Below are 17,821 nucleotides of genomic sequence, written 5' to 3' on the forward strand. Positions count from 1 at the left end.
GGTCAGGTAAAATACCTTAGTCCGAGAATAATCAATGAAAAAGCACCAGGTGTCCTAAGTACACGTGGCGCGAAGCAATAGGAAGAGTCCAAAAAGGCCCTAATTGAGTCTGAGCCCAATCATTGGAAACCCTAATACTATAAATACCACACCACCTCCACAGTTGGAGCCAGGCAAGAAAATATGTTCTGGCCATTTACTCATCTTCACAACACACCGCCATCCATGCGCCCGCGGACCAACACTCCGCCGCCATGCATGCGCACTCACGGATCACCACTCCGACGCCATACAAGTGTGCTGCGGACGAACTCTCCCGGCCATGCACGCGCCGCGTCGGAGGAACACCCCGACGCCATGCATGCGCATTGCTGACGGTCAAGACTCTAACGCCATGCATGCGCACGCAACTCTCCGCCATGCATGCGCGCTTAACTCCCGCCATGCATGCGCGCTCAACTCCCGCCATGCATGCGCGCTCAACTCCCGCCATGCATGCGCGCTCAACTCTCCGCCATGCATGCGCGCTCAACTCCCGCCATGCATGCGCGCTCAACTCCCGCCATGCATGCGCGCTCAACTCTTCGCCATGCATGTATGCTCAACTTTCAGCCGCTATGCATGCGCGCCCGCGGACCACCACTCCGCCGTCTAACAGATCAACACCGTTAGACGAACACCGATCACCGAGGATCATTATGAACGCCGCGGGTCACCTATGAACATTCGCAGGTCACTAATGCAAGTCAGTGGGTCAAAACGACGCGGTTCGCCTCTGCAACCTCATGAAAGCTCCAGCATCTGTGGCCACGTGAAACATCCGGCGTATCAATTATGGACCCTACGAAGTGACATTCACTCCCGTCACCACTGACCACATGCACGCGCCGCGGGCTGCGACCAAAGCGCCGCCTGCCTCTGATGGTAGCAAGAAAAGCTGCGGACGGGTAAATTGTGACATCTGCCCCGATCCGACCCGACCCAGGTACCCGTTTCTCTGACCCGATCTCTCTTTTATTATTTAATATTTATACTTGTATTTTATTTTTAATAATAATATATATTTCCTGCCCGCCTCTTTCTCCCTCTCTCTTTCCGCCTTCTCTTCCCTCTTGTCCTTTGGTTCTTTCCGCCTAAGGATGTCTGCAGCTCCACGCGCCAGACTCCTTACATGGAAGCCTGCGTGAAGACATCTTGTTCCTGCGATGCGTGAAGAGAACTCTTCTCGCAGCGCGCTAAGAATGCATGTTCTTCCCGCAATGCGCTAAGAATGTATGTTCTTCCCGCGATGCGCTTAGAATTCTTGTTCTTCACGCAGCACGCTAAGGATTTGTGATTCTTCCCGCAGTGCGCTAAGGATTGTTGTGCCAGCCTTCGCGCTCGCGCACTCAGCCTTCCCGCGCTTAACCCTTGTATCTTCTGTTTAAATCTAGCCGTTTGCTTTTGTGTTGTCTTATCTTTTGAGCTGTTGACCTAATCTGCTTTATGTCTGAATAGTTACTTTCGGCGCAGCATGCGTACCAACCCCCATTGGTTGGTAGAAAAAGTGACTGACATTATCTTTTGAGATCTGCTTTTGCCAAGCTTTATCCAGTACCTTTATTTGAACCGCCCATGCCTGTTACTGTTCCCTGTCAGCTTTATCTTGCCCCCTGCAGCTGCCATATCTTTTGATATCTTTTGCTTTTGGATTCTTATGCTTTTTGATATCTTTTGCTTTTTGAGATCTTTTCCCCTTTTCTAGGATTGTGTTCCCTAGGGTTTCTCTATAAATAATAGTATTATTTTTCCTAACACATCACACACAAAACACTTAATCTCTCCTGTTCTCTTGCTCCTTGCTCTCTCTGCCGTCTTCCTCTCTGCCTCCATCTTCCTCGTTCTTCCTGCTTTTCCGGTAATATATATTATATATAATAGTTTACTTATTAATTTTGCTAACTTATAATCAAGACTTAGAACAAATCATTAAAACAATAATCTTATTTATAGGTTAACTTGTGCTTGTTTAAAGTTGGTTCTTGCTTTATCTATCACCGCATCGTTTATCATGTGAGTTATCTCGTATCTAATCCCTTTTTATTTTAAATGCTTTGGGATGTTCATGTGTTCATACAAAACTTGAGTCTTAAACTTGTTTATGAACTTTAGTCGCGCAGTATCCCATGTGTTGAGGACGTTTACTTGGCTGTTTATTTGTATGTGTGTATCATTAACCGCTTTGTTCGGCCTATTCCGCAGTTCCGTTGGTACCATTAGTTGAACACGGGAGACCTATCGTTTACGGTTTTCTTTGTTTACACTTGCACAGATGTTTTCTCGTTTTTATGCTCAATTGGGAGCATGGATTGAACTATGATCTATGAACTATCTTAGGCTTGATCACAATCTGATTACACCCTTGTTAAACTCTAGACATACACGTGTTGCGCGCAGATTTACTGTGATTATCTATGATTATCTATTAAACTTGATTTCTCACCAACACGCAAGTGTTTGACGTTTATTTTAACACATGTTCAGGTTTGCAGTAGCTGTTTTGGAGCTTGTGGACACGTAGGACGTTTTTACTTTTGGACCTAGAATTAAAATGTATCAAGACAAGTTAATGTTGTTTGAATGTTATAATTTATAATATATTGATTTATGTTTGATTTATGTTCTTTATTTTCCCCGCTGCGCGTGCGCGATAAAATGTGTATTAATAAATATTGACACCAATAGTGTCGCGAGTAATGAAGCAATATGTGGCGCCCCGATGTATAATCCGCCTTTGGTCGGGGTGTTACAGATTGGTATCAGAGCTCGTTGACTTTAGGATAGGTGGTTAGACGTAACGGCCTAGAATACCTAAGAGTCCCTTCTCGCGCATGAGAGAAATCTCATGTTTGCGCGCTTATTGTTAATTACTCGCTATTTGTGAATATGCTCGCACTTGCGCGGTATATGATTTTATGTTTTATTTCGCGATATTTCGATTTTTGTCGAATTTCGATTTTTATTGATTTTTCTTACATATTCGTTTGTTGGGTTTGAAAATCCGAAAAGTCATGGTGATACATGAATAGTTGATTTTCAATTTCCATTTACGATTATGTTCTGAGGTTGGAGACTTGAAAAGTCATGGTGATACATGAATTGTCAACCTCCAATACTCATTTTCTTGTATATTTTATATTGAAGATTGGAAAGTCATGGTGATACATGAATCGTCAATCTCCAATACTCGTTTACTCGTATATTTTAAATTGGGAATTCGGAAAGTCATGGTGATACATGAATTGTCGATTTCTGATTCGAATTTGTTACCTTTATTAAGTCTGCATTTAGGGTCATTTAATCTACTTTAACTTTTGATAGCATCTAACTCCGTGAAACCAAGCTTTATAAGATTAAAACTTTGCGCTAAAACCAAGATATTAACTAAAATTAAAATTTTTATAGAATGCCTCCGCTATCTCGCCGATTTCAGAAAAGAGAAGCCTCGCGCATGCGTAGACAGCAACGTTCCCAGGAAATGGCCGCCGCAATAGCCCAAGCTTTGAGCCAAAACAATGCTAATACCTCCAGTTATAACATTAAGTCCTTTAATGCGGGTAACCCTCCGAAGTTCACAGGTCTTGAAGGAGCCACCGTGATGCTCCAATGGCTTGAGAAGATTGAAAACACTTTCCTCCATACCCAATGCCCCTCAGAAAGACGAACCCTATATGCTTCCAGTGTCCTGGAATCCAGAGCGCTTACATGGTGGAATGGAGTAGCTCATGCGCGTGGCGCAGAGGCTGCTTCTAGCATGACATGGGAGGAATTCAAGGAAATTCTTACGCGAGAATTCTGCCCTCCCAACGAAGTTAAGCGCCTGGAGGAAGAATTCTGGAACTTGAAGCAATACAGCGGTGAAGCGCGCGAGTACGCGACGCGCTTCCACGAGCTAAGCTTACTGGTCCCTCACCTTGTTACCCCTTCCCGCCGAGCCATCGAGAAATTCCTTGGGGGTCTCCCCATGGAAATTCAAGATTCTGTATGGGCCAGAAACCCAGTTACCCTCTCTGACGCCATCGAATTGGCCGCTGTGCTCAGCGACAACCATGTCAGAGCAGGAACCCTGTTCCTGCGGGGAACTGAGAAGACCAAACCCACCAAGACTGTCCCTGAACCAACAGAAACCAAACCAGAACCCTCAAACCATAACCAGAAACGTAGGCGCAGACAAGCCTATGCGCTTACCAACCCGCCCATTGTCCAACAACCCATTTATCAACCTCCAGTTTACGCGCCTAACCCACTGTCAACCTACCCAGCACCTCCTGTAGTCCACAACTATGCCTTAACCAATCCCGCACTCCCTGCCCCGCCAACTAAGAAACCTTACACAGGAAACCAACCCTTTTGCCCAACCTGTAGACTTCATCACCCACCTCAAGTCCCGTGTCGACAATGTAACCGATGTGGCCGCGTAGGTCACTCCGTTGAGTACTGTAGAACCCCTCCCTCCAATCCGATTGCGCCAACACCACCAGCTTACCCGCAGAACCCACAGCCAACTTACCAAAACCCACGACCCAGATCGTGCTTTAACTGCGGTGATCCAAGTCATTTCCGGAACGCGTGCCCAAGGCTACAAGTTCAGATTACTCAAGCGAATCCGGTGAACCAAATTTCGAACCAAGTGACGCGTGGCCGAGCTTTTAACATAACCGCGCACCAAGCGCAAGCGAATAACGACGTAGTTAATGGTACATTTTTGCTTAACGGATTTTATGCATCTATGCTTTTTGATACTGGCGCCGATCGAAGTTTTATCTCTCGCGCCTTCGAGCAGAAGCTTGCGCGACCGCGCGATGACTTAAAAGAAGATTTTTTCAGTTGAATTGGCTAATGGCGAAACTGTTTTAATAAACTCGGTAATTAAAGATTGCACGCTTAACCTTAACGAAAACGATTTTCTGATCGACCTCATCCCTATGCCTCTTGGAAGCTTTGATGTTATCATTGGTATGGACTGGCTCTCGAAGAATCGCGCCGAAGTTATTTGCGCCAAGAAATTGATTCGCATACCTCGAGAAAATGGTGATCTTCATATCTACGGCGAAAAACCCTCCAGTGGTCTTAAACTTATGTCTTGCGCCGAAGCCCAAAGACTCATGCGGAAGAAGTGTATTGCATTTCTAGCCCATGTGGTTAAACCCGATGAAGGAAAGAAGCTTCGCGATATCCCTGTTGTGCGTGATTTTCCTGAAGTTTTTCCTGATGATCTTCCTGGTATCCCTCCCGCTCGTGAAGTCGAGTTTCGTGTTGATCTTGTCCCTGGTGCTTCCCCCGTTGCTAAATCTCCTTACCGTCTTGCACCCGCTGAGATGCAAGAATTGGCCAGCCAACTCCAAGAGTTGACTGCTAAAGGATTCATTCGCCCTAGCTCTTCGCCCTGGGGTGCTCCGGTGTTGTTCGTTAAAAAGAAAGATGGATCGTTTCGCATGTGTATTGATTACCGCGAGTTGAACAAACTCACCATTAAAAACCGGTATCCCTTACCGCGTATTGACGACCTCTTTGATCAACTCCAAGGTGCCTCCTGTTTCTCGAAGATCGATCTCCGTTCTGGTTATCATCAGTTGCGTATCCGCGATGAAGATGTTCCGAAGACTGCTTTTCGTACTCGTTATGGCCATTTTGAATTCTTGGTCATGTCCTTCGGTCTAACCAACGCACCCGCCGTTTTCATGGATCTTATGAATCGGGTGTGTAGGCCTTTCTTGGATAAATTCGTGATCGTGTTTATCGATGATGTTCTGGTGTATTCTAAGACCAAGACCGAGCATGAGCAACATCTCCGATTGGTATTGCAAAAGCTTAGAGCCGAGCAACTCTATGCTAAGCTTTCCAAGTGTGAATTTTGGTCTGATGAAGTACAGTTTCTTGGTCATGTTGTAAACAAGATGGGTATTCATGTCGACCCATCCAAGATTGAAGCAATCAAGAACTGGATTACGCCATCCTCTCCTTCTGAGATCCGTTCCTTTCTGGGCTTAGCTGGTTATTACCGGCGTTTCATTTCGAACTTCTCAAAGATCGCTTTGCCTTTAACAGCTCTGACGCACAAAGGTAAATCGTATATTTGGGGCTCGAAGCAAGAAGAAGCCTTTCTAACGCTCAAGCGTTTGTTGTGTGAAGCTCCTGTTCTTGCGCTACCTGAGGGTAATGATGATTTTGTCGTGTATTGCGATGCATCCAACCAAGGTCTCGGTTGTGTTCTTATGCAACGAGGCAAGGTTATCGCTTACGCATCAAGACAACTTAAGGTTCATGAAAAGAATTATACAACTCACGACCTCGAGCTTGGTGCAGTTGTTTTTGCCTTGAAGATCTGGAGACACTACCTTTATGGTACTAAGTGTATCCTTTACACTGACCATAAAAGCCTTCAGCATATCTTTGATCAAAAGGAACTTAACATGAGGCAACGCCGATGGAACGAACTCATCAGCGATTACGATTGTGAGATCCGGTATCATCCTGGTAAGGCTAATGTGGTAGCCGATGCGCTCAGCCGAAAACCCTGCCAACTTAACTGTATCTTGCCGCGCACCCAGCTTCACTTCGCGCCGATTCAAAGCAACCTTGAATCGCGTATTCGTGACGCGCAGCGCGCATCCATCAGTAATGGTAACCTTCGCGCCGAGTTAGCGTGTGGCGCGGAAGCACTCTTTGTCCCTAATCTGAGTGGAATTCTCTGCTATCTCAATCGCATCTGGATCCCTTGTGATGAGAATCTTCGCGCTGATATCCTGAGTGAAGCGCACAAATCTCGGTATTCTATTCATCCCGGCGCTGATAAGATGTACAAGGATTTGCGCATAACTTATTGGTGGCCCGGTATGAAAAAGGATATTGCTGTGTTCGTAGCTAAGTGCCTGACTTGTTCTAAAGTTAAAGCTGAACACCAGCGCCCATCTGGTTTGCTCGAACAACCAGAAATTCCTACGTGGAAATGGGAAGGTATAGCGATGGACTTTATTACCAAGTTACCTTTGACAGCAAGCAAACATGATAGCATTTGGGTAGTAGTGGATCGATTGACTAAATCTGCTCACTTTCTGCCCATTCGTGAAAACTACCGTGTTGAGCATCTCGCGCAGCTTTATGTCAAGGAAATCGTCTGCCGCCATGGTACTCCTTTGAGCATCATATCCGATCGCGATGGCCGTTTTATATCTCGCTTTTGGAAATCTCTCCAATCTGCGCTAGGAACTCGCTTGGACATGAGTACGGCATATCATCCTCAGACTGACGGTCAGTCTGAGCGAACTATTCAAACTCTTGAGGATATGCTCCGATCTTGTGTTCTTGATTTTGGAGGTAATTGGGATTCACACCTGCCTTTGATCGAGTTTTCTTATAACAACAGCTATCATTCCAGTATCGGTATGGCCCCATTTGAAGCACTTTACGGTCGTAAATGCCGCTCCCCAATTTGTTGGAGCGAAGTGGGTGAAACTCAAATCACAGGACCCGAACTTGTTCAAGAGACAACCGATAAAATCGCCAAGATCCGTGATCATTTGCTGACTGCCAGAAGCCGACAGAAGAGTTACGCAGATCGTAGGCGAAAGCCTCTCGAATTTCAAGTTGGTGATCTTGTTCTCCTCAAAGTGTCGCCTTGGAAAGGTGTTGTCCGCTTTGGGAAGAAGGGTAAGCTTGCTCCTCGTTATGTTGGTCCATTCAAGATTCTCGCGCGTGTGGGAAAAGTTGCCTACAGACTTGACCTGCCGCTCGCGCTCAGTAATGTGCATCCAACGTTCCATGTTTCCAATCTCAAGAAGTGTTTAGCTGACGAGAACCTTCACATTCCACTTGATGAAGTTCAAGTTGATGAATCCATGCATTTCATTGAGAAGCCTGTTGAGATTATGGATCGCGAGGTTAAGCAAACCAAGCGCAGTCGTATCCCTATCGTGAAAGTTCGCTGGGAGTCCAAGCGCGGAGCCGAGTTTACATGGGAAAGGGAAGATCAAATGAAGATCAAGTACCCGCACCTGTTCTCTGCGCAACCTACTTCGAGATAAATTTCGGGACGAAATTTCTTAAAGTAGGGGAGACTGTGACATCTGCCCCGATCCGACCCGACCCAGGTACCCGTTTCTCTGACCCGATCTCTCTTTTATTATTTAATATTTATACTTGTATTTTATTTTTAATAATAATATATATTTCCTGCCCGCCTCTTTCTCCCTCTCTCTTTCCGCCTTCTCTTCCCTCTTGTCCTTTGGTTCTTTCCGCCTAAGGATGTCTGCAGCTCCACGCGCCAGACTCCTTACATGGAAGCCTGCGTGAAGACATCTTGTTCCTGCGATGCGTGAAGAGAACTCTTCTCGCAGCGCGCTAAGAATGCATGTTCTTCCCGCAATGCGCTAAGAATGTATGTTCTTCCCGCGATGCGCTTAGAATTCTTGTTCTTCACGCAGCACGCTAAGGATTTGTGATTCTTCCCGCAGTGCGCTAAGGATTGTTGTGCCAGCCTTCGCGCTCGCGCACTCAGCCTTCCCGCGCTTAACCCTTGTATCTTCTGTTTAAATCTAGCCGTTTGCTTTTGTGTTGTCTTATCTTTTGAGCTGTTGACCTAATCTGCTTTATGTCTGAATAGTTACTTTCGGCGCAGCATGCGTACCAACCCCCATTGGTTGGTAGAAAAAGTGACTGACATTATCTTTTGAGATCTGCTTTTGCCAAGCTTTATCCAGTACCTTTATTTGAACCGCCCATGCCTGTTACTGTTCCCTGTCAGCTTTATCTTGCCCCCTGCAGCTGCCATATCTTTTGATATCTTTTGCTTTTGGATTCTTATGCTTTTTGATATCTTTTGCTTTTTGAGATCTTTTCCCCTTTTCTAGGATTGTGTTCCCTAGGGTTTCTCTATAAATAATAGTATTATTTTTCCTAACACATCACACACAAAACACTTAATCTCTCCTGTTCTCTTGCTCCTTGCTCTCTCTGCCGTCTTCCTCTCTGCCTCCATCTTCCTCGTTCTTCCTGCTTTTCCGGTAATATATATTATATATAATAGTTTACTTATTAATTTTGCTAACTTATAATCAAGACTTAGAACAAATCATTAAAACAATAATCTTATTTATAGGTTAACTTGTGCTTGTTTAAAGTTGGTTCTTGCTTTATCTATCACCGCATCGTTTATCATGTGAGTTATCTCGTATCTAATCCCTTTTTATTTTAAATGCTTTGGGATGTTCATGTGTTCATACAAAACTTGAGTCTTAAACTTGTTTATGAACTTTAGTCGCGCAGTATCCCATGTGTTGAGGACGTTTACTTGGCTGTTTATTTGTATGTGTGTATCATTAACCGCTTTGTTCGGCCTATTCCGCAGTTCCGTTGGTACCATTAGTTGAACACGGGAGACCTAGCGTTTACGGTTTTCTTTGTTTACACTTGCACAGATGTTTTCTCGTTTTTATGCTCAATTGGGAGCATGGATTGAACTATGATCTATGAACTATCTTAGGCTTGATCACAATCTGATTACACCCTTGTTAAACTCTAGACATACACGTGTTGCGCGCAGATTTACTGTGATTATCTATGATTATCTATTAAACTTGATTTCTCACCAACACGCAAGTGTTTGACGTTTATTTTAACACATGTTCAGGTTTGCAGTAGCTGTTTTGGAGCTTGTGGACACGTAGGACGTTTTTACTTTTGGACCTAGAATTAAAATGTATCAAGACAAGTTAATGTTGTTTGAATGTTATAATTTATAATATATTGATTTATGTTTGATTTATGTTCTTTATTTTCCCCGCTGCGCGTGCGCGATAAAATGTGTATTAATAAATATTGACACCAATAGTGTCGCGAGTAATGAAGCAATATGTGGCGCCCCGATGTATAATCCGCCTTTGGTCGGGGTGTTACATAAATTTCAAACAAAACTACGGGTATCGTTTCCGGCTCCTAAGGCCACGCGCCAAACTTAATGGTTGGGAATCCTCATAAACCCATAAGGCCACGCGCCAAATTTAAAGGTTGGGAATCCTCATAAACCCATGAGGCCACGCGCCAAACATAAAGGTCGGGAGCCTAATAATATCCCAAACGGCCACGCGCCAACGTAGGTTGGGCAGACCTCATAATTGGCCCGAGGATGGGAACCTTGTAATACATCCACTTTTAGTTGATATGTTTTTGCAGGTTCGGCTACGAGTCGCACAAGCACCTATGACATTATTATTATCTAGCCGTTTGTGCCTCCATTATTATTTTGAAGACAAGTTGGGATAGTCATCCTGCGTAGAAGAGGCCCTTGTGGGCCAGTCATTATCATCATATTATAGCTCATAAGCCGCAACTCGCGCATACTTCATTATTTTATAACTCATAAGTCGCCTCGCGCGCAAGCTTTATTATTTTATATAGCTCGTAAGTCGCCTCGCGCGCAAGCTTCATTATTTTATATAGCTCGTAAGTCGCCTCGCGCGCAAGCCTCATTATTTTTATAGCTCGTAAGCTGCCTCGCGCGCAAGTTGCATTACGTTATTATCGAGATGCGCACTCTATCTTTTATCAGGCCCCGCGCCACTATTGTTACGATGCGTGCTATATCCTATTCATGCCAGTGCACCATCATTATCATAAGGATCACAACATGTCACCATCATGGAGAAAACCTCTCAAAACTCAAAGACAATAAAGACAAGGCCGAAGAAAGGGGAAAAAACCGCCTCACATCCTAACACACCTTATGAAGTCCAGCGCTCCACCTAAACGCTTGCACGCCTAGGAGCAACATTGGACTTGGGGGGCTTGTAGGGGTATGGTACTAAACCCGGCTTACGACCTTAATTTATTATGTCTGGCTTATTTTATTATATGGACTAATACAATATTATTGGGCTGAGGGGGTTTTGTGGAGGTAACCCTAACTGGGCTAGGCCCATTAGGGTACCATGATGGTGGCCATGAGGCTCCCTATATAAGGAGGTCTCCACCTCCTTATTAAGGGTGGTTGTTGCTCTCAATAAGAGCCACCACCATAATTATTTTTGTGTCTGTAAACAAGAGATCCTTGAGATTTCTTAGCAGTCACCTCCACACCTCCAAAAAGCCATTGCAGATCTCAAGAACCGGAGAAGAAGATGAAGTCGTGGCTCGTTTATCTCGAACACCGAGGAACATCGTCTTGGATCAGGTCAGATTCATGCCATGTTTCTACACATGACGCCCAAAGTTGGCGTAGAAGAAATTGTCCCACGGGACCTTTGCTCGTAGGCGGCGGAAGTCTGAAATGACCCGCAGGATAGCAGGAGATACACTTGTAGCCCGCGGAAGCCTAAAAGCTTTGTTCGCAGCAAGTGAAAGCAAGAATTGACCCGCATGAGGTTATACTTGATCCGCATTGAGTTTCGCGGAAGCAGGGTTAAGCCGCCAAAGTTTTTTCACCGCCTGTGACGACGGAAAATGGTCCGCATTCTTTACCCAGAGCTATCGCATGGTCCGCGGAAGCTAGGATCGAGTCGTGACCAAGCCACGTAATTAATCCGCGGGAGTCGTAGTCAACCCGCGGAAGCTTTTCTTGCAACCCAACTAACTACTCTCTAAAATAGGGAAACCCACCAGAAAGCTCCACTGTTTGAGATTTTTTGTAATAGATCTAAAGTATTAAACCAAATCAGATTGGTTTTTTGGAAAAACATACAGATCTGAAAGGACTTCTAGATCTACAAATGTGGAATGTGACAATTGCTCGAACCACTTCAGATCTGATGAAATCAGAACCAGATCTGGCATACATCACTCAGAAAAAACCAGATCTAAGGGTTTTCCCTAATTTTGGTGGTATTTCTTCTTGTATACTTTCAGATCTGAAATTTTCTCGAAAGGAAAAAATCATAGATCTGAGATATTGATGAGTAGATATGAAGACCGAGACGAAAAACAAAGAGTGATTCGTTGTCGTGTCCGCACGGATAGCGCCAATGAAGAAACATGAAATGGATCCGGGTAGGATCCATGTTCAAGTTTCCCGGTCTTCAATATGAACGAACCACCGCCTTGATATTCTTCTCTGGTTGCTCAGATCTGTCATAGAAAAGTGGGGGAGTGGAGATGACTACTAAGAGAATGAACTCTTGTTTACAGACACAAAAATATGTGGGAGCCAAGGGTCCAAGAGAAGGTCCTTTCAATGAATGATAAAGACTCCTTATATAAGGACTCCATGGCTACCATCATGAATCCTAACCTTTATTGGGTCAGACCCGGTTAGGAGTTACCTCCACAAACCCCCAGCCCAATTGGCCTAATTAGTAGACAATAATAATAATGTAATAAACATAATATATTATGTAATAAATAAAAGGTCGCACCGGGTTTGACGTACCCTATACCTACAACTACTACGAAATTTTTTAACTTCCTTAGCCTAATCGTTTACAGACACATTTCCAACAATAGCCTGTCTACAGAAAATGCTCCTACGGGGAAATATTTTCCTATGCTTTTCGTACACATTTATCGACACATTCCAGAAAATATATGTAGTTGGATGCTTCCAACGCATATAGTTAAATTTTTTAGTTTCCCCTTGCTACGCCTTTGGAAAAAATGATAATTATTATAACTTTTTGCGCATCAGGTGTCAGGTGTAACAGATATAAAAGCTTGCCATCTAACTTTGCAAATTCCTAGATGTCATGCTTCTATAATTTAGTAGTCAAACAAAACTTCAAATTTTGTACTATGAAAAACATCCTCGACAAGATAAAATTATGCTAGTGGACAACTTTTCCTTAAGACGGCATAGGGCATTCATCATTAATTTATTATTTTAGAAAAGTGAAAAAAATGTTCAAGTAAATTCTCTCTAAGCTTTACGGATTGGCAGAATTGCTGCTGAAGAAGGTTGTAATTAATTAGTTCAAAAAATAAAAGGTTTGACTACAAACTAGTCTTGCTGATTAGACAATCCCTATAAAAGCACAATCACTTTGCCTTCTAAACATCAAACATCATTGTAAAAGAGACCACAAACTAAAAGAGAGAATGAACAGGCTCAACTTTACTTTTTTACTCATTCTGCTGACGGCAACTTATTCTATTCGAATCGATGCACAGACTTGCAAACCGAGTGGTGGTATCCGGGGAAGAAAACCACCTCCTGGACAATGCAACAAAGAGAATCATTCAGATTGTTGTGTCCAAGGTAAGTTCTACACCACATGTACATGCTCCCCTGCGGTGACAGATGTACTAAAGCAAAACTAACCATAAACAGCTTCCAAAAGGGAGGTGATGGTGGTGGTCCATCAGAGTGTGACAACCAATATCACTCCGATGATACACCGGTTGTGGCACTATCAACCGGATGGTACAACGGAGGGGATAGGTGCCATAAGTTTATAACCATTAACGGTAACGGGAGGAGCGTGAAGGCTATGGTTGTGGATGAGTGTGACTCTACTATGGGATGTGATGCTGATCATGACTATCAACCACCTTGCCCTAATAATATTGTCGATGCTTCGAAAGCTGTGTGGAAAGCGTTAGGGGTCTCAGATAACTGGGGAGATTTGGATATCAACTGGTCAGAGTAATATTTACTCATAAAAATGTCAAAAACTTATTATGCCTTTCATTTCCAGTGAATATATGTAATACGTGAAGTATATATATGTGTAATACGTGAAGCTATAAGTGTTCAAATTGTGTGCTTTATAATGTGATTAGTTAAACTACCAGGCAATCAATATCCAGGTTTTGGAAAAAGTTTATATTCTGCTTGAATTATCAGCAAGGCTGAAATTAAACACCATATTAAATAAATTTGAATAACACATTGTTTTACCCACGAGGCATCCAAGAAAATAAAAGAAATAAATTCACCGAATAGAGATACAGCTAGAATTAACTTGTCTCCTTGTCCCTGCCATATCAAACCAAACGGCGCCTATATATAAAGCATGTATATAATAAAATCTTGATAAAGTTAACCATGACTTGTAGGTAGAGATGAAACTGACAGAAAAACTAGCTAGTTCTAATATTACTCTCTGCAAAAGAAATTTAATATGCTAAACCTAGCTAAGAAGCTAAAGGAAGCATATAAATAATCATGGGCAATATATAACATGAATAAGTAATATGAGTTCTTGTATGTCTGAATTATTGAATTGCATCACGCACTACTCAGTACCTATTGTTGTAAACCTAAAATTTTCATCTGCCACATTAGCACGCCAATGAGAACCTACAATGAGTTATAATTCAAGTTTTGTCACCTGCTTGTCACTGTAATATGATGAAGCATGTTATACGTAAATTAATAATGATTTAAGAGAATATGATAGATGTAAGAAAAATCTTCGTATACAAAGTACCGATATCAATTTTTTATGATAGTTTCACATCTTGTTTCTATTGTTTGTGATAGATTTACTTCTTGTTATAGGAAGTATCAAGAAGAATTTGGGCATAAGAATGTATGCGACTAATGACAAGAGGCATTGTGACGTCGGCATGAGATAAGGATTCAGAGTGAGAGAACAATTTAGATGCATAATATGTTGACAGCATGCTATATATGTGCGCGCACGTAATTGGGATCATCATGTGTCATAAGTAGAAATATTTGTGTTTGGGTTTAGAATGAAACTACTTGACTTAGTCAATAAAGATGAAAATGAAAGAAACATAAAAAGTTAGATAGAAAGGATGTTCTTAGTTTAAACTCACAAACCATGTTAATTAATAGTTTTTTAGAAATTTAACTTGCAAGGAGCGATACTAACACCTCTCATTTGTGACTCGGGACCATCAGAGCATTCTTTTGTTTTGTTTGCAATATTTATTGAAACCATGCTAGGAAAAATGGGGTCTTGATCAATCTAAAATAGTTAGAGGAGCCTTGTGTCATGTTTGATTTCTTTTAGTAGCTTAGAAATAATGCTTATGGCTTTTAGATTTTTTCTAGATGACTGATTTTAAAACCTTACAAGTATATGACACGCGTGTTAGAAATTGGATTAATATGGTTAAGAACAACCCCATATGCAAACTTAGAGAAACTTATGTACAATACACTAAATTATCGTCAAACTAAGTGTAGTAGCATTTCTGAAGTGTTCAAGATAAACTAAATCAAACATGGACAATGAAAATCTCACAATGATGCAATTGGTGAAAAATATTGATCTATTTTGTCCTACGGGTGGTTTTGATAATAATAAAGGTTATTTTGTGTGTGGTTACTTGGTTATACAATCTGAAATCCATAATGATTTGTGTTTGGATTGTATAAATGAACAACTAGCTAGCCTAAAATATGAGTTTTCGGTGAAAATGGATTTAGATGGGTTAATAAGTCGAAAACTTTATAATTAATTTGATCAAGCTGACTGTCACAGTCAATATAGTCATATATTAAATAACTCAATGAGAAATTTACGAAAGGGGAAGTTCATATATGTATTAAGCATGTGAAGATGCTCACGTATCAAGAAATACCTTATCGTTTATACATAAGCTGATGAACCTGGTGATGACAGATCAAGATTTGATTCGATTGAAGTAAGTAAAATTTTGATTACACAGAGATCATTAAAGATCACTAGTTACATGATTTTTGTAAGTTTATAGACTTTCAGTGGAAAGATCTTGACATTTTACTTTGAGCTTGCCAATCTTGAGTTAGTCGATCTACAAAACACTATAAATTTAATATTATATAACATTCTATAAAATTAAAATAAGATCATTAATTCATTATTTCATCTCCCCAACCATACTACTAGTAGAAAATTGTTCGTCCCTTCCCTCTCTATCACATTTCCAACTAAAACCGGTATAAGCTTGCCGTCAATTCTTGGCAAAATCCTATGCCATGCTTCTATAATTTGGTAGTCAAACAAAATTGCAAGCTTTGTATGTACTCATACAAGACAAGATAAAATTCCACCAACTCTATTGTGGACAAATTTGTAGTCTATCTTTAGATTACATGAGACGGCATTCATCATTACTTTAATATTCTAGAGAAGTGAAAAAAAAATGTTCGAAGGAAATGTCTCTACGCTTTAAAGGTTGCTGTTGAAGAAGGTTAATAAATTAGTGTAAGATAAAAAAATTTGACTCCATACTGGTCTTGTTGCTTAACCATTCCCTATAAAATTGGACAATTGCTTTGCCTTGCTAGACATCAAACACCATTGTAAAAGAGACCACAAACTAAAAGAGAGAATGAAGTTCAACTCTATTCTTTTACTCATTCTCTTGACCTCAACTTATTCAATTCAAATCAATGCTCAGACTTGCAAACCAAGTGGTGGCATCCGAGGAAGAAAACCACCTCCAGGACAATGCAACACGGAGAATGATTCAGATTGTTGTGTCCAAGGTAAATTCTACACCACGTATACATGCTCCCCTGCAGTGACAAGTGCTACTAAAGCAACGCTTACCATAAACAACTTCCAAAAGGGAGGTGATGGTGGTGGTCCATCAGAGTGTGACAACCAATACCACTCTGATGACACACCGGTTGTGGCACTATCAACCGGATGGTACAAGGGAGGGGATAGGTGCCATAAACTTATTACCATTAACGGGAATGGGAGGAGCGTGAAGGCTATGGTTGTGGATGAGTGTGACTCTACTATGGGTTGTGATGATGATCATGACTATCAACCACCTTGCCCTAATAATATTGTTGACGCTTCGAAAGCTGTGTGGAAAGCGCTAGGGGTCTCAGAAGATAACTGGGGAGATTTGGATATCACTTGGTCAGAGTAATATATACTTGTCGAAAGGTTATTATGCTTTTTATATGGTGAATATATATATGTACTATGTGAAGCTATACGTTTTCAAATTGGGTGTTTTAGTATATAATTAATTAAAATGCCAGGTAACAATATAGCCAGGATTTGGAACTGGTTTATAATCTGATTGAATTAACGGCGTTAGGTCGAAACACACACATATTATAATTCAATTTAAATGTTAACACGTACACAATTGTTCAAGAAAATGAAAGAAACGAGTTCACCAAATGGAGATAATGACTTAGGAGTGATCTCTTGCCCGATAAAACGAAATGGTGCCTATAAAGCATGTTTATAATAAAATCTTGATCAACTTAACCAAAACTTGGAGAGCAGAGATGAAACTGTTTTAGAAAACATAGTGAATTCCAGTATTGCTCCTCGCAAAAGAAATAAAATATGCTAAATCAAAGAAGCTATACTTCTAAAGGAAGTTGTAGAAACATGGCATGAATCTGACCCGATCCAAGACGATGTTCCTCGGTGTTCGAGATAAACGACCCACGACTTCATCTTCTTCTCCGGTTCTTGAGATCTGCAATGGCTTTTTGGGGGTGTGGAGGTGACTGCTAAGAAATCTCAAGGATCTCTTGTTTACAGACACAAAAATAGTTATGGTGGTGGCTCTTATTGAGAGCAACAACCACCCTTAATAAGGAGGTGGAGACCTCCTTATATAGGGAGCCTCATGGCCACCATCATGGTACCCTAATGGGCCTAGCCCAGTTAGGGTTACCTCCACAAAACCCCATCAGCCCAATAATATTGTATTAGTCCATATAATAAAATAAGCCAGACATAATAAATTAAGGTCGTAAGCCGGGTTTAGTACCATACCCCTACATCATGCATGTTCCGACGGCTCTTGTGTGACTAGTTTTAGCCAAAGAATGCCATACATGCTCTGATTTCTCTGATGCATTCATGCCGGAAAATATTTCCATCACAAAGAAGAAAGGTCTTGTAATGGTGGCCTGCAAGACTGG

At 41.9% G+C, this 17,821-nt stretch overlaps 1 protein-coding gene and 1 pseudogene across 1 annotated transcript; both read left to right on the forward strand.

Annotated features, from left to right (window-relative positions):
- The first annotated feature begins 12,968 nt into the window (after positions 1-12,968).
- On the forward strand, positions 12,969-13,610 carry LOC143621719 (kiwellin-1 pseudogene; annotated as a pseudogene).
- A 2,528-nt stretch (positions 13,611-16,138) lies between these two features.
- LOC143621718 (kiwellin-1-like) lies at positions 16,139-16,805 on the forward strand. The gene has a single exon (XM_077093053.1). The coding sequence runs from the start codon at positions 16,252-16,254 to the stop codon at positions 16,801-16,803; it is 552 nt and encodes a 183-aa protein (XP_076949168.1). The 5' UTR covers positions 16,139-16,251; the 3' UTR covers positions 16,804-16,805.
- The last annotated feature ends 1,016 nt before the right edge of the window (positions 16,806-17,821 follow it).

The sequence above is a fragment of the Bidens hawaiensis genome, unplaced genomic scaffold (genome assembly GCF_021521415.1).
Source record: "Bidens hawaiensis isolate Kalapana, Puna unplaced genomic scaffold, B.hawaiensis_p1.1 tig00002935_1, whole genome shotgun sequence".
Taxonomy (NCBI): Eukaryota; Viridiplantae; Streptophyta; class Magnoliopsida; order Asterales; family Asteraceae; genus Bidens; species Bidens hawaiensis.